Source organism: Sesamum indicum, linkage group LG6, assembly GCF_026168435.1.
Source record: "Sesamum indicum cultivar Baizhima isolate 11 linkage group LG6, ASM2616843v1, whole genome shotgun sequence".
Lineage (NCBI taxonomy): Eukaryota > Viridiplantae > Streptophyta > Magnoliopsida > Lamiales > Pedaliaceae > Sesamum > Sesamum indicum.
The window spans coordinates 16,248,349-16,265,441 of NC_142662.1; the positions used below are offsets into that span (position 1 = coordinate 16,248,349).

The 17,093-nt window shown below is 32.7% G+C and overlaps 3 protein-coding genes across 7 annotated transcripts; 2 read left to right on the forward strand and 1 right to left on the reverse strand.

Moving 5' to 3' along the window:
* The first annotated feature begins 1,773 nt into the window (after positions 1 to 1,773).
* TIP2;2 (tonoplast intrinsic protein 2;2) lies at positions 1,774 to 5,268 on the forward strand. Its single transcript, XM_088881954.1, has 3 exons — positions 1,774 to 1,972; positions 3,308 to 3,558; positions 4,693 to 5,268. The coding sequence occupies exons 1-3, from the start codon at positions 1,846 to 1,848 to the stop codon at positions 5,065 to 5,067; spliced, it is 753 nt and encodes a 250-aa protein (XP_088738080.1). The 5' UTR covers positions 1,774 to 1,845; the 3' UTR covers positions 5,068 to 5,268.
* A 2,986-nt stretch (positions 5,269 to 8,254) lies between these two features.
* LOC105164379 (Formyl transferase) lies at positions 8,255 to 16,950 on the reverse strand. 4 transcript variants are annotated; one of them, XM_088881938.1, is made up of 9 exons: positions 16,627 to 16,949; positions 15,885 to 15,997; positions 14,732 to 14,882; positions 14,574 to 14,647; positions 14,328 to 14,487; positions 13,740 to 13,838; positions 13,567 to 13,653; positions 12,155 to 12,331; positions 8,255 to 8,939 (listed from the first exon to the last, which is right to left on the reverse strand). In XM_088881938.1, exons 1-8 carry the CDS (start codon positions 16,777 to 16,779, stop codon positions 12,185 to 12,187), a joined length of 984 nt encoding a protein of 327 aa, XP_088738064.1. In that variant the 5' UTR covers positions 16,780 to 16,949; the 3' UTR covers positions 8,255 to 8,939; positions 12,155 to 12,184. The 4 variants fall into 4 exon arrangements, with proteins under 4 accessions (XP_088738064.1, XP_088738065.1, XP_011081322.1 ...); XM_088881939.1 differs by lacking the exon at positions 8,255 to 8,939 and adding an exon at positions 9,562 to 10,316; XM_011083020.3 differs by lacking the exon at positions 8,255 to 8,939 and having other exon boundaries at positions 12,046 to 12,331; positions 16,627 to 16,948.
* On the forward strand, positions 8,729 to 11,629 carry LOC105164378 (auxin canalization protein (DUF828)). 2 transcript variants are annotated; one of them, XM_088881937.1, is made up of 6 exons: positions 8,729 to 8,965; positions 9,806 to 10,190; positions 10,281 to 10,457; positions 10,839 to 10,888; positions 10,993 to 11,074; positions 11,195 to 11,629. In XM_088881937.1, the coding sequence occupies exons 1-6, from the start codon at positions 8,729 to 8,731 to the stop codon at positions 11,428 to 11,430; spliced, it is 1,167 nt and encodes a 388-aa protein (XP_088738063.1). In that variant the 3' UTR covers positions 11,431 to 11,629. The 2 variants fall into 2 exon arrangements, with proteins under 2 accessions (XP_088738063.1, XP_011081321.1); XM_011083019.3 differs by having other exon boundaries at positions 11,017 to 11,074.
* Positions 16,951 to 17,093: the final 143 nt, after the last annotated feature.

Below are 17,093 nucleotides of genomic sequence, written 5' to 3' on the forward strand. Positions count from 1 at the left end.
ACTATTTTTAAATTAATCCATGGCAATTTAATTTTGAAAAAATCTAATTTAATACCAACTATAATTAATAATTTCAGAAAAAAATGGAGAAAGTGAAAATTCAATTTCATGCTTGGGGCATCAACTCAATTTTAGAATCTTTTCGATTTTCAAGAAAAATTACAATTGTAGTAGTATAATTTAGAGGTGATATTTGTTATCCTCCTTAAATTAATTTTCGTAATTAATTAGCCATGTAATTTTAAAAGGTAATTTTAATCATTTTTCATTGAAATCCCAATTAATTGAAAAAATTAATTCATATAGAGCCAAAAATACCACCCCTAAATTACATGACTAAAATTGCAATTCTCTTTGAAAACAGAAAAGATTCTAAAATCGAGTTGATACCCCAAGCATGAAATCGCAAGTTGAGGCTCTATGATTATAAGGTCATGGGATCGAACTCCACCAGCATATGGAATGTTTATTCAACTTCAATAGTAGTTGTTGATTAGATATAAGTATCTAATATTGATAATTAGTATATGATTATTATAGTTGTCGGCAGTTATTAGATATAAATATTTGATATTAATAATTATAGTCGATTACTTAAAAAATAATAGTCCATCACTTAACTTTAAAAAAATTAAAAAAAAATCACTTTCTTCCAAAAACTTGATAATCATTAGCTCAATATTGTAACTAATCTTGGACCGACCATCTTATTTTATCTGGTAAATAATCGTCCAATTACATGCCCATCATATTGGAGTTGGCATGCAAGCAACAATACTCATTCATTGATTTATTAATTTAATATTAATCATTAATGATGATGAAGTTGGTGGTTAATTATAATGTCATCAGCACCAAATATTTTACATAATTATTGCACTAATACTTCAGCAATTAATTATGATAAAGAAAAAGTGCAAGTGGTATAATTAATACTTCAATTAATTAATTAATTATTAGAAACCATCACAAGATTAAATATATGGCAAAATTTTCAATTAATTAAGTATAGGTTCACCCAAATTGACCTCATCATAATTAGATTTAGGAATGACAGCAGGGAGGATTTGGTATTGCATCAGATCAAAACCTGGGCCACACAACAGTTGTTGGCCATGATTTTTGTGAGAAGGGTTAAAATATTTATCATGACTGGCTTTTAGCCATGACAAATAATTTTTGCATAGTGGAAAAGCTAGTTTTTTGCATCGATTTTATTTAATTGTAGTTAATAATAGTCTTTACCATAATTATTAGTCACAGCCACTAATATTATTGCTAATAGTAATTTTTTTCTAGTGCAAATTCAATTTTCTTCTTCCTTCAATAAATTATTATATTTTTTAAAAATAACGTTATTATTCTCAAATATTTCACAAAATAATAATATATTAAAACTATAATTTACTTTTAAAATATATATATATATTAAATTGAAATAAACTAATTAATTTACAAATATTATTGCGGGCGCATTTCAATCAAGTCCATAAAATCAAAACTCGTCCCAAACTAAAATCCAATAAATTAATTTTACACCTGAACCTACCGCCATAGGTTCAATTTATTATTTATGTATGAGATCAATTAACTTAATTAGTGCATGTTGATAAATATAATTAAATGTCGATTATAATATGTAGTAAGGACGGTGGGTCGGCGCCAATGAGTGGCTTAAACCCACTCTAAGTAGGGCCAAAGTCGGAAAAACATAATTGCAACTTGCACTAATTTTTGCACTATATATATAACCCATTGCTCCATGGAACCCTAAATACTCAACAATATTTAAGAAGAATTTCAAAGGCATTTTTTGATAAAATTGTTTAATTTTCAGCCCTGAAAATGGTGAAGATAGCTTTCGGAAGCATTGGCGACTCTTTTAGCGCAGCGTCCGTAAAGGCGTACGTGGCTGAGTTCATTGCCACCCTTCTTTTTGTTTTCGCCGGCGTTGGCTCTGCCATTGCTTACAGTAAGCCTTGATTACTTCTTTCATTATAGTACTCTGTCCAGTGTCCCGTTATGATGTTGTAAATAAATAAATTATCTTTTTAAAAAAAATAATAATTATTTATTTTTCTGTATTTTTAAAGATGCAGTAATTTGTCTCTTATGTTTTTCAAAATGAAACAATTTACCTCATTAAAAATACATGACGATAAATTGCTATTATTTTTTCATAGAGGGGTAATTTGCTTATTTGCAATATCACATAAAGGTAAATTGCTAAACGCTGTATAAATGGGATAATTTATTTATGATCTTACACAAACTATTCTTGTATTATGTGTAGAAATTAAGGGTAATTTGTGTGTGGACGATGTAGACATTTTTTTATGGGTGTATGTGTAATTTTTTTTTAAAAATAAGAGTGGTTTATATTGTTCGTGGGTGTATGTGTATATTTTCAAAGAATAGGAATAGTCTTGTGCAAATAAATTATAGGTCATGAGATATAAATGTAACTATATATCCCAATATAAATATTGGAGTAATTTACATTTGCGATCCCTAAGATTTCACTACTTGACACAAGGATTCCTGCAATTCGTGAAATTATAATTACACTTTTTTTTTGGGGGGGGGGTGGATTCTGGTTATTTTTTTGCTATTGAATAGGGGGTTATTTGTAATTACGGCTACAATATCGAAGAGTGTATTTATAATTTTTACACATAATATGAAATGTTTGTATATATATATTTGGACCTAGAAGGGTTCTAATAATATTATAAATATCATACAAATTACTCCTTTAAATATATATATATAATATACCAACTATTACTATTATATATATATGTGTATATATATATATATTTAGACTAATACATTAATTAAAAAATGCATACGGAGGCGTATGTTTGTCCCTTTCCAATAATTACTTTGGAATTAAGTTTCACACAAACCACATTTTAATTAATAAAAGTTACAATCTGTAATTTTTAATCTCATTGTAATTATATTTATTTAATTATCCATTATACTCATTAATTATTTTTTTAATTTATTTGTTAATTATAAGAATGAATTCACTTATTTCAAAATCAATTGTCTTAAATTATAAAATCATCTAACTAATCTCATTAAAGAAATATTAACTTTAGATATGGTAAATGAAAAATTATTAATAGAATTAAGTAATTAAAGAAGATGATAATTTGTAAAAAATAAAAAGAAAATTAAATAAGAATACAAATATATATTATTAGATAATACTAATATTAATATATTCATATTTTGTCAACTATGATATTTAGTTCGTCCCCTCTAATTTTGATCACGTACGTGGTGTTTGATAATGCAGACAAGCTGACCTCCGATGCGGCTCTCGATCCACCGGGCCTGGTGGCGGTGGCGGTGGCCCATGCGTTCGCGCTGTTCGTGGGGGTGTCAATGGCGGCCAACATCTCCGGCGGCCATTTGAACCCCGCCGTGACCTTCGGACTGGCCGTGGGCGGCAACATCACCATCCTCACCGGCCTCTTCTATTGGATTGCTCAGTGTCTTGGCTCCATCGTCGCTTCTCTCCTCCTCCAATTCGTCACCGGTGGCTTGGTACGTCTCTCTCTCTCTCTCTCTCTCTATATATATATATATATATATATTAACAACCAAAATTTTACTTGCTAATTTATTAGGTGCTAATTTAGTATCAAATTTTTTCACAATTATTGAGTCATCGTTTTAAAGTGAATGAATTTTGTCGTGGATATAATTTTTTATCTTATTAAGAATAAATTTGTAAATTAAAATTATTCTACAAATAATGTAACTATTCTATCAAAAGAATATTTGAACAATGGAAAGAATTTTTCGAACCACATCAATTTTGTATGTTAAATGTAATTTTTTAATAGTTTATGAATATCTGTCAAAAATAATTGATAATAGTCAATAAAATTAATTTCATCACGTCCACTCATTTGAGAGCATTAGCATAAAATGAAAGGAATCATATTAAACATTGAGTTATATATTATTTTATTTTGTTTGGTGATGCACCAAATTCTTAAAAGTGCAACACCAAAAGCAATAAAATAATATTTACTATAAAATATCGAAATAATAACTTAAAATCATTATTAAAAATATGCGTTAAGTGATAAAATAATTTTAATTTTATCATAATAAAATTATTAATAATAAAAATTCTGTACAAAATTACAACAATTTGTTTTCATAGAGTCGCACTTGCACTCTATACATGCCACACTAATTATTTTCAATCACGACTTTTTTGTCACTAATAGCAACTTTTACAATATAATTCACTATTGAAATATCAATTTCATCGCTGTCCTAAAGTAAAAAATACCGTTACTTAATATATATATATATATGACAATATTAAAATTATTATTTTATTTTTTCGGTCGCTGATCTTGTCCTTTTCTCTTCGTAGAGTATAAAAAATTAAAATCATTATATATTAAATAAATTGAAGTTAAACAAATTTAGTTCCGTAACTACGCAGTGGACAAAATTAGTTCTGTAATGAAATACAGATAATATATTTAATTCTATATTTTTTCCCTTTTCAACCACGTGTGGAAAGCACGTTGTATTTTTCCGGTCAAATCTGGTTAACGGCCAGCTTAGGACTAAATACGTCAAAAATATCGTGATTTACAATTGAGGTGTATAATTCCCAAATTACCCTTCCTAATAAATTAATTGCCTTGATTACAGGCTGTCCCCACACATGGAGTAGCATCTGGAATGAGTGCAATTGAAGGGGTAGTAATGGAAATTATCATAACCTTCGGACTGGTGTACACAGTGTACGCCACAGCCGCAGACCCCAAAAAGGGCTCACTTGGGGTGATTGCGCCGATTGCAATTGGGTTCATTGTGGGGGCCAACATCTTGGCGGCCGGCCCATTTAGCGGTGGATCCATGAACCCGGCCCGGTCATTTGGCCCGGCTGTTGCAAGCGGAGACTTCTCCCAGAACTGGATCTATTGGGTCGGCCCACTTATTGGTGGTGGGTTAGCGGGTCTTGTTTATGGTGATGTCTTCATTGCCGCCCATTCCCCACTCCCCGCTTCTTCCGATTACGCTTAAAACACAACTGCTGCTCTCTCTCTCTCTCTCTCTCTCTCTCTCTCTCTCTCTCTCTCTCTCTCTCTCTCTCTCTCTCTCTCTTGAAAATGTGTGTTTTATTTGGTGTGCCTTTTGCTTTTGAGTTGTATTTTGGGCTTCAAGAAAGGAGCTTTGTATTTCTCCACTTTTAATAAAAATGTAAATATATTGCAAAATTGTATATTTTTATGATTTTCTTTTTTGACAAATTACGTAGAGCTCTTTTTAAATTTAATATAATTATAAATATTTTTTTATTATTTAAAAAATTACAAATACACGTAATGTTTGGTGAGTATTAATTATTGAACGGAAACCTTAAAATGTACTTGGACATTGCGTACGTAATGGGCGCGTAGTGATGATTGGCGTATGTGGGCATGTTGGATTCCTGCTCGAGCAGTGACAACATCCCTAGCAAGCCGCTTTAGTCGTCGGCCCAAGCGCGCTCTTGCCTTGGCCGCAATCAATTCCCTTTTCTTTTTAGAGAATAATTGAATGATTGTAAATAAAATCAGATAAGATGGACGAAAAAATCTCAAATATTGTAAAAATAAGCAAAGTTATTTTGTGGTTATTTCACCATAAAATAGATAGAAACTTAATATACTCTAACGGATTGAGTTAGTTGTTGAACGACCGTTAAACTCAAAAATATTGATAATTTTTCAAATATCAAAATAATATTAATAATTTTTTAAATTATAAAAAAATATTATAATTATATCAAATCTCACATGAACCAATGGATGTAGGTTGGAGAGTCGGACTTGGACTCGGTTTTGGAGGGTTGGAAATATTTTATTGTTTTGAGAATTAATATAAGAAAGTAATTTTCAAATATAATTTTAGTAAGAAGTTTTTTTAATAGAAGAATTAATTATATATAAATTAAACTACAAACAAATTATTACATACATATATTAAAATTAAATTATATTTTATTAAGTTTAATAGTATTATTTTAATTAAGAAACCATTACATTTATAATTTATATGTGAGTGTAAATGTAATATAAACATAATTATAGATATATATAATGTAAAATATATATACACACACATTAAATTTAAATAGTATACGAGTAATTTAATTAGGTTGAGTTTGCGTCAAAAATCTAAAACCCCTATACGACTCACCTTAAATTATATATACTAAAAATTGAAATACACTTAATGTGTGTGTAAAATTTAAATTTTTACTATATTTATTTAATTAAATAAAATAAACAAAATATAAAATTGATGATTGATTAAAACTGATAAAATAAATTAATTTAAATATACATTAGAAGAAAAAAATCAAATTAATCAAAGAGATTATTATTTGTAAAATGAAATAAATATATAGAAGAGTATTTTTAATTAACTCGCATTTTGTCTATCAAGAGTGGTTATTCTAAAGCCCCAAGCCTTAATAAATAGTATAAAGTTATAATTATAGAAAGTTTAATTATTATTATTATTTTTTTAATAAAAAAGTATTTAAAAAGTTCACATTAATTTAACTCCAAATAAAAATTTAATGGATAATTCTTTTTTACAAAAAAAATTAATTATTACTTAAAATGTTTGCTAGTCGAATATTAACATATATATAATTGATATTTTCTTTATTAATGACTATTTCTAATTGTGAAATTTATAATATCTTAAATATATATTTTTTTCAATAAATATAATTTGAACAGCAATTTTTTAATGTTAATTATTATAATATTTTTATTATTAAGTAATAAAATATTTTCTCTTTTTCTAATACAAAAAAAAACAAAGTTCTTTAATATCCTAAAGAGAGAGAGAAAGAAAATATGGTCGTGCGTCTAAGGATATTTTTGTCAAATTACATATTAATCTTATAGAACTTAAAAAAAATTTTGAAAAAAATTAGAAATATTAATTTTTTTTAAAGAATTTGTAAAATTTAAAATATTTTATTTTAATACCTTATAAACTCTTAAAAAAAATTATTAAATATATTTTTTAAATTTATAAAATTTCAAATATCTTATAAGATATTTTGATATTTTTAAAAACATAGTCAAAAGGCCGCTTAATCTAAGATCTCATGACCGTAGCTTTATGGAGCCTCCCAAATTCCACGTGTTTGTACCTTGTGCATCACTGGTGGGACCCACTTTTCATTTCGGCCGACCACCCTGCCCAAGGTTCGTGGGGGGATGGCTTCTCTACTCCGCACCTTTCCCCAAAAACATACACCGTCTTTTACCGACCACCGAAAGTTTCGATGCCCAACATCACACTCACACTATTTATCCGTGTCAAATTCTTGGCAACTGCACCTGTTCATCCCATATCATTGCATGGAAAGGACGTGGGTGGTGAAAAATTATCATCCCCTTCAAGTATTTTTAGGGAAAATTGCATTTCAACCCCTCAAAGAATGCAATTTTACAGATTTTTTTTCAAAAAATATGAGGGGAAAAAGAAAAAGATACTTCACCCTCTAAAATTCCTACGTGATTGTCAGGCAAAAAATCTCATGAAAATCATAGTAAATGACCTCCATATTTCTTTTGGCACGTCATACGTTTTTCATTTTCGACTCTTAAACACAACATATAGAGGTTATGAGCTTTGATTCCGATAAAATAATTAACCTGAAAATTGTGTTAGAGTTGAGTCCTAAGGGGACATATCAACAGTTCAGACACAAGAATCCCCTATGAAATGTCTCTATTCGAACGTTAGGTGTGTGTTGGATGCGTGAGTGTAAAAAAATAAATATCAGAGTTAACGTGCAACCAATTAAAACCTTCTAATGGGTGAGTCGTTTTTTTCTGTATTTTGTGGAGGGAATATGTAAAAACACATTATTTTTAGGGCTAAAGTGCAATTTTCCCACAATTTAGTGAAACAAAAAGAAATTAATTCATTATACACTATCCACTACAACATGGCCCATACAACCTAAGTAGCTAACTATATATTACTCCTAAGACATTTGACCAGACAAAGTTGCATGGACATAAAGAAACCATTCCCCTTTAATCAGGACAATGTGTTTGATACAAACAACATAATTTTCTAGTGTCACCCCCTTGAATCTTTAACCCTAATCCTCGGAAAACATGCAAAACACATGTTATTACATTTTCTATTCCAAATCCTATAACATCTTTTATTTCATTTAATATACACACCACGATAGCATCACATATTTTATTTAAAAAAAAGTTACACATTTCGTATATATGTTAAATGGAATAGAATATCTAATCCAAAGAAAACATGTGCACAGAAACACCTAACTCATTTGTGACAGGGTCGTCTCCACGGCTTATGACCATTTGACTGAGCATTCCACAGAATTTTCTATACCATAAATGTATGTATACTTTACTCAACCCTTGAGGTATACTGTCTGCTAAAAACATAGGAGAGGGAATTCAATATACGTTATTACCAAACTTTTCCAAGGAATAAACACCTGAATTCGTGGGAGGTCCCAAGCACGAGACAGCATTCTTGTATTGGTTTCAGGCGTTGTGTCTCTCAGACAACCCTGTCTCTCCTGCTTATATGTATATATACAGCTATATATATGAATCAAAGTGCACAAATCTCTTGTCATCCTCTCATCCATCAACAAGAAAATAGTTATTTCACGTAGAGTGGTCAAATGGAGAGCGTACCATACTGGCTTAAGCATGCAGAAGAGGGCGATGAGGTGAAGGGAGAAACGGCGTTACCAGCAATACCTCAACCAGAAACACCGACAGAGCCAATGGAGTTCTTGTCGAGGTCTTGGAGTCTGTCGGCAAGTGAAATCTCTAAAGCGATTGCTAGGAACCAGATGCAGCCGGCATTTGACATCAGTTTCAGCAGCATTCCTGAAACAGATACAGCACCGTATTTTGTAAGTTGCTCGAGTATTCAGCTGTTCTTGATTCATGTTTATACGTGCAGTCAAATGCGTAGGTGATAGTACTTTATGATGCTATGAAATCAATGGATGAATTTAGGGAGGAGAAGTAAACCTAGCGAACCAAATTGATGCTGAAACGGGGACTGGTCGTTGAAGCTGATTTTAGTTTGATTCGTTAAACATAACAAATATATTTTGACGAGATTTGAAGTTTGTCTCAAGTTCAACTTGATTAGTAAAACAAGTAATAAAATGTTAGAAATCATGTTTCATTATATTAAAGCTGGTTCACACACTAGAACATTTTTGGGAATTTGATAACAATTCAAACAAACTTGAATAGTAATATTGTTTGCTCGACTTGAGTCATCTATGCCCTTAGATGAATTGAACAATTCAATGCAGGCTTAGTAACACAAGAGTTGTTTGATTAATCTTATTTAAAAGATTTTATAAGTTTATATATTTTTCGAGTATTTTTTAAAATCATAAATGTTATATTTTATTTTAAAAAATACGTTTTTATAGAGTTTGAATAAAATAACATCACGAAGCACATAAATAACAATAAAAACAATCTGTAAATCTAAACTAAAAAGAGATTTTTAAATTTTTTTATATAAGTTATGAACTGCTTATTCTTTCACACAAGTTTATAAGCTCCTAACTTCTTAGTTTTGGATCTTAGAATCTCATTTCTCAATAGTTTGATCAAGTACTCCCAAATATCCCATATTGTGTTTTAAAAAGCTTATAAGCTCACACAAACACCGCTCTAAGATCTGTTTTAATAGCTCTGTCCTACCCTAACCTTTGAGCAACATCTCACAGCCTACCAAAGTCATGAAACCAGTAAATGGACGAACACGAGCTGGGGCAATCGGAAGGTTGTTCCATCACAAGGAGTGTAATGTCACCAGCACCGTCAAAAAGAAGGATAAGGTCCGAATGGAGAATGCCCACACGCATGCTGTTCTCTCCATTGCTGGACTGGCAGCAGCCTTAGCAGCTGCTGCTTCGGCAGAGAAATCTAAAGATTTAAGCTCAAAGATGAGCATGGCAATGGCATCAGCAACTGAACTCTTGGCCTCATACTGCATTGAGTTGGCAGAATCAGCTGGTGCAGATCGTGAGCGTGTAGCCTCTGTTGTAACATCAGCAGTAGGAATCCGCACTGCAAGTGATCTGTTAACTCTGACAGCAGCAGCAGCAACCGGTATAAACCCCATCCACAGTTCTATTCATGTTTATTTATCTAAGAATGACTATTCCCAATTTTTCTGATGAAATTCCTACAAATGAATAGCTCTGCGAGGAGAAGCAGCTCTGAGAGCAAGATTGCCTAAGGAAGCAAAGAGGAGTGCAGCTATAAGTCCTTATGAGCAGGTCATGGTAGATTGTCGTTCTCCAGAAGCTTTTCATAGTGAGATCGAGGAAGAGGACCTTCCCTGTGTTGGTGACTTACTACAGCTCACTCGCAAAGGTAATGGCTTCTGAGTTAAAGTATTTACTGTCATCACGTTTCATGCAAATTATCTACTATCTACCTTCATTTCAGGCAAATTATTTGTCCTCCACAAACATTTGATGATAAATTTGAAACCAAATTTCTTCAAGTCCAGTACATGTTCATGCTGGAAGATAATGACGATGAAATTTCAAGAATTTCACTTTTCTCAACTGACTCGACCAGGCACAAAATTTTCTGTGATATCAGAAGGCTTTATTATGTCAGATGTCAATCAAATACTGCAACAACATTACTTACCAAAGAATCTACACTTTACGTATTTGGAAATTCATGTTTCTTAGTTTCTTAAACTTATGCTGCTGAATCTAATCACCCTATTATTTGAATTCTTAGGTGTGCTACGATGGAAACATGTCTCCGTCTACATCAACAAGGCATGCCAGGTACAGAACAAAGCTGTCTTAGATGGCTGCATACACTGATCAATTTAATTATACATTTGTATATATTGACACTCATCGATGCTTATCAACATACTATCCCACAGCTGACAGAGACGAATGGTTTTCAGGTAACAATCAAGTTGAAGAGCAGACACGTCGGTGGAGCCTTTTCCAAAAATAATAAAAGTAAGTTTTCACACTTATCACTAAGAAGTTAACATCAGATGTATAAAACAAAACAGGCATGTTTGTCGATATCACAGTTTTGCAAGAATGCATTATTGACATATTTCCCTAAATTCCCAGGTATAGTGTATGAAGTCATTGATGAGAGTGGCGGATGGCCATTTACAAAAGAAAGGGAAAACATGGAAGTGTACTTTGGGGTGAAAACTGCACAGGGGCTATTGGAGTTCAAGTGCAAGAACAAAGTACATAAACAAAAATGGGTGAATGGAATTCGAAAACTTCTCCACCGCAGAAGTCAGTTTCAAGAGGCTGATGACTCCGAAAGAGCATTGAATATCAATAAGAGCATTTAATCACTTTTTGGGCAGACAAATTTTGTTAAAGTTTCTCTTCTGAATTGAGAGTTCCCTTTATAGTACATAGCCCCGTATGGTAAGAGCAACTTCAGACTAAAGAGTGAAAGAGTGTTTGCTAGGGTGGCCTTTCTTCATAAAAGTGTGTCAATAGAACATAAAGTTCAGAAGCATATAAGTGAAAAAGTGTTTTTCATTACTTCACATGGCATTGAGTGTAAATTTCTTTTCTACTTGCTGAATTTTTGTAAAGGTTGTAATATTTTCAAAAATGTTATATCAATCTACAAAGAAAAAGGAAGGAGTGCAGATGTTTTACTCCAGAATCAGATAAAGGTCGAATGGCAATCATTCAGAAACAAAAATAATTTTAGCTAAATGCTTAGAAAGGGCCATAATTGTTGAATCATTCAAGATAGATCTTCCGGGATATATATTTGTGTGGTAGCGTCGACCGACTCTTCCGTTCATGTTAAAGATTCATGAACAAGAAAGAGTGTTTGCATTGCATGTATGCTCTTGCAAAAGAAAAAACTAAGAAAACTATATTCTAGTAGTTTCCATTTTCTATTTTTAACCAAAAAAAAATCATATAAAAAACCAGACAGATGAGAGTTAAATAAAATAACTAAACTTGTGAACTTAATATATTGCAGTAAATATTAGGTAAAAGAATCCAACTAGGAGTATTTAAAGTTGTGGTAGAAAAATGGGGAATACATACAGCTTCTACGTCCACCATGCATCATCAGCCTCAGAATACAACAGTCTTGTTTTTCTCGTAAGGCAAAACTCGCAGTTCACAATATGACTTTATTGCTTTTGCAAGGCATTGCTTCTCCAAGTTCTCAGATTTCTGTACAAAACTCCGCAAGTTATCTCTGTGGGAAACTCTCTCCACCTAAGACAATTAACACAAATCACGTGAACCCCAGCATGCATGACATATCCAAATTTAATTCTTTATGTAAAATATCCACATGTGTTGCATAAAACATTTATATGTAATTAATGTAATTTAAGCAAAATGTTGACCTAGCTTTCAGGCACCATCATGATGCATAATTGTGAAGAAACCACATAGACATATACAAAAATGGGAAATATGAATTAAGGAAAGCAGTAATCATTTATGAATTTTAAGCCTACATGATGTGAAATTAAAATTTAAGACCTCAAAGTAATAAATCCACAAAGGTTATTAAAGGTTATTCTTATGTTCCAACAGACAAATTGGCATGTTTTCCACAACTAAGAAACTCAAACTGGAACTCAAATTGAACTTGTACACAAATTACTAATGCTGAAATTACTAATGTTAACGTCTAAATAAAACTAGAAGAAGTTCACCTTGGATAGATGAGAGAACAAGAAAGACAGTAGATTATAAAAGCAATCTTAGTATTTGTTTTAGACCAACCTCTTTTATTTTTTGGACATGCAGAACAATGTTAGGCATAGCATATCTTCAAGGAATGCAACTTTCCACGGTTTGTACAAGAAAAAACAGAGAATTCTAAAAACCCAAAAAAAAGTGGGGGGGGGGGGGAAGAACAAGAAAAAGAAAAGGCTACATGTAAGCTGCATTCTCTTCACAGAAATGATTTAAATCAAGTCCCTGCTTAAGATTCGTAAACCAGTTGCACATTACTTGAATCAGTCAAGGTCAAATGGGTCCACAAAATAGCAGAATAAAGTAGCCACTGTGATTACTCCTGTTAACATGCTAAGGCCACAGAGCAGCAACAACAATATAGCATCATTACAGGTGGCTAGCACTAAAACATCATATACAATTGCCATGAACAAGGGAAATTGTACAAGCAACAGCTTAACAGTAGCATTTATAAGGTGTTTTTAGTGGCAGCAACAGAAAATTAATTTATGGCATGATAGCAAAGCAAAATAAGAACATGATAGTGGCAGAAAAGATGAAACTGCTTCCCGTATTCCAAAAGTAATATTAGCTTCAAAAGAATGCAATTGATATCATTGTTAAACTGTTTTGATGGTTGATTTGAAAGGCTTTTGCTGATGATGATATTATTGAATTAAGCTGATGGATTCTGTGAACCTACAATTTACATAGATTTTTATAGCTAGAGCTGAAAGATCATCCAGCATGGGTGTCATTACCATTTGCTCAATGATGGGGCCTTCATCAAGCTCTTCGGTGACAAAATGACTTGTTGCACCAATCAATTTCACACCAGCATCAAAGGCCTGTTATAGTTGTTCGACACATAAGTTTGTACCCTCAAGCATGATAGTACAAGCATCCATGAAGAAAAATAAGAAAACATCTTAACCTGTTTAGATGGATTCCCACCCTTGAAGGAGGGCAGTAGCCCATGATGAATATTAATAATATCCCTCCCATAACTTCTCAAGAAATTTCCTGAGAGAATCTGCAGCAATTAACTCATGGTTTGAAGTCAAATCATTGTGGTGCAATGAGAGAAATTTTTTCGAGGAAAGTTAAAGGACAGCGAGCATCAACAAACGAGAATCTAACTTTATTCTGGGTAAAAGCTTTTAGAAAAGAAATGGAAAGGGATATTGCCAGGAGCCTAGCGCGACTCAACTTTGATAAGACCAGAAACTTGTGAATTATCCCATGTTACATCAGCTTTTTTCTAAATGCATTTAATATACCCATGTCACCACCTCAAGACTTGAAAAAGGACACTCCTTGCTTACATCATTGGCCTCATTTTACGGCAGACAAGAATCAGAAAAAAAGAAATTGTTCAATGCAGTTCATATAGTATAAAGTTTGGCCATCTAGCAGCATCCAACAGCTCATTGGAATCCCAAATATTGGGACCATGGATTTTTTTCTTATGTTAAAATGAAGTAAATAAAGTCTAAAGTAAATAACTTCAGAATCTGTTTACCTGCATGTATCTAGCAAGTACTAAGAAGTCTGTATCCTTAACCAAATTCAAGATATCTTCTTCTCTTTTGCCTTCTTTAGTTGTGTCCAAATGATGGTAAGGAATTCCATGCCTTTCAAGAAATCGCATCACATGGGTGTTTGGACCTCTATCATGATTGCTGCTAGATATGCACTTTTATCGCTGTAAATAATTTCCTAATACTAGATCAAAGTAAACAAAATGCAGAGATCATCCAATATTAACCTTATCACAGCTGTGATGTTAACTGGGAGTCTTCTGTCCTGCCACCCATGCAGCAAATCAACAAGGCAATGGTCCTGATATAAAAAAGGAAAACAAAAAGAACACTTTCACTTTGTACTAAAAAGACAATGTTTGTAACAGTCTTCTGGTTAGGATACCTGCTTCGAAGCAAGGACTGCAATCTTATATTTAGGATCCAAGCTGGGCACGCGAACAACAGATCTCATTGCACTGAACATTTTTGAAAGCTTTGAGAAATCGTCATCCATTTGCTCCCGTGGCCATTTAGCAGGATCAAAGACGAACTCACTGCAACGTATAACAAGATACTTTTGACATACAAACGTAAGTTCAATTATGTGAATCACATCTCACTAAGAAATTCACTCAATTAAAGACCTGCTACTCAGGTAGACAGTTGGAAACACTTTCCCAACATTGCTTGGTCATTTGTTTTAGTTGAAACAGTGGTATTTTATTGTTCAGGATAATGTGAGTGTGGAAATTGCTAAGGAAATCTGGAGGGTGATGAACCCATGTATCAAAATCTAAAACAGATCCAAGATTTGCCAATATTATTTGGTGGTTATGCTCTAAAGTACATAGTAATCTACAAATAGCATGCAAATCATGTCACACTAAAAACTTCTTTTGCTAGGCCAAGTGCAAAACATGTCATACTATGTGCTGGCATGCATCCCAAATGAACTAGGAAATGCTGCACTATGTGATCTCCTTTGGCAAAGTTGAAATCTGATGATAAAGTACATAACATTTGGGTGCAGCAAAAAGAAAAAAAAACAACTTTGGTACTCATAATAAGCTTGAATCCCAATCGAACAGCAGAACATGAATTTAAATGAATTGCCTTTCATTTCTCACATTAAATGATAACAGTTAACTTTTGTTCCCTGGCTCATATTTAAATTACTTTACAGTACATGAAACATCTAACAAGTACCATGAACTATCTGTACCAGGACGATTGACATTCATCACTTACAGGAAGGTATATATCAAGTGAATGCCAAATAAACATAAACTACATTCAGCCACTACTTCTAACTAAAATCTCCTCAAGTGGCTTTCATTTACAACAAATAAACTTTTTGCTGTGTTATGTGCAGGTATGCACTACTTTTTGACAGACTTTAACAGCAGATTAAAAGTGATTTTCAAAGGTTGAGGCCAGAAGGAACACATTTAAAATAAACTTAATGCAGAGCAAGTTGTGTGAGAATAAAGTATGAATTTACTTAAAAAAATACAAAAAAACAAAGGAGAGGGGGGTGGGGGGAGAAAAGAAGGGACCTTCTGGAGTAAAAGACATTCTCTTTTTCTGGCACGAAAATATCAGCACTAAGAATGTTGCCACTCCTTGAAGCTATGCATTCAGATAATTTGGCCACAATTCCCACTTCATCCTGATTATATGCAATACAAAAAGCTCAACCTTTCTATATTCCTTGATTTTTAAAGGGCAGAAGATCTTGTTTGAGTAATTTAAGTCTATATACATGATGTATGGTCACGTCATTTCAATATATACATACGAATGCAGGTATAAGAATGATATTTCTCTGCATTTCCCACTTCACCCAGAATATAGACAAAATCAAGAATCAAAAACTCTTTCCAGCTTCTCATTAAAACATCCACAAAAAATCTCTCCATTCACTTTCCACTTCATCATGCTTATCTAAAACCAAGAATCAAAATGTTCATCTCCCCATTCATGTTAAATGACATTATCCACACAACAGCTCCTTCTCACTTCCCAAATCATCGTTATTATATACAAAATCAAGAACGTTCCCATCTTTCCATTCACGTTAGTTAACGTTACCAACACAAGCTCTTCTACGTCATCCCCATACATAAAAAATCAAGAATCAAAATTCCCATCTCCTACTCATTCTAAACAACAATATACATACCAAAAGCATCTCTTCTTTCACTTCACATAATTCTCACATCCATAACACATGGCCATTTCACTCAATGTGCACATTCATCAAACGTTGGACTACGAAAAAGGAGTTGGTTGGCTTACAGGGCAGTGGAAGACATGAATGCCATGGATAAGAGCAGGGGAGGTGATATCATCAAGACTTTCCCCGTGAAGTTTGAGAGATGTTAGGGACCTTTTCGCCAATACCTGAACTTGGGGGGAGAATCTTGCGCAGGTTCTTCGGAGGAGGCTCATGTCCGGCAAGACCCAAAAGAACACACACTTCACGCGGAGTGTGCGAATGTCTGTGCACAGACGAGCCTACGGAGATTTGAGCCTTCAACTTCTGGATTTGTTTGAGGGTCATTGCTCAATCATTGCCGTTAAAGGGCAGTGGATATTTAGGAGATGATCGAATTTTTCAGAATTGGGAAATTGCACCTAAAATAGCCCATTTCCCATATGGAAAATGACCTTTATCACTTATTTTTTTAGCAAAGTTGTGAAGAAACTCCTATACAAGAATAGCTACATCACGCTCTCCTCTTCTGAAATTTGATATAATTATA

Bases quoted from the DNA above. Each gene is read 5' to 3' on its own strand.
- LOC105164378 (XM_088881937.1), top strand. From the start codon at position 8,729: ATGGAGAGCGTACCATACTGGCTTAAGCATGCAGAAGAGGGCGATGAG. The intron at 8,966-9,805 runs GTAAGTTGCTCG...AACATCTCACAG, and splicing joins CAGATACAGCACCGTATTTT to CCTACCAAAGTCATGAAACC. The intron at 10,889-10,992 runs GTACAGAACAAA...ACTATCCCACAG, and splicing joins ACATCAACAAGGCATGCCAG to CTGACAGAGACGAATGGTTT.
- LOC105164379 (XM_088881938.1), bottom strand. From the start codon at position 16,779: ATGAGCCTCCTCCGAAGAACCTGCGCAAGATTCTCCCCCCAAGTTCAG. The intron at 14,883-15,884 runs GTCCCTTCTTTT...TATACGTTGCAG, and splicing joins AATGTCTTTTACTCCAGAAG to TGAGTTCGTCTTTGATCCTG. The intron at 12,332-13,566 runs GTAATGACACCC...TAATTGTCTTAG, and splicing joins GCCCCATCATTGAGCAAATG to GTGGAGAGAGTTTCCCACAG.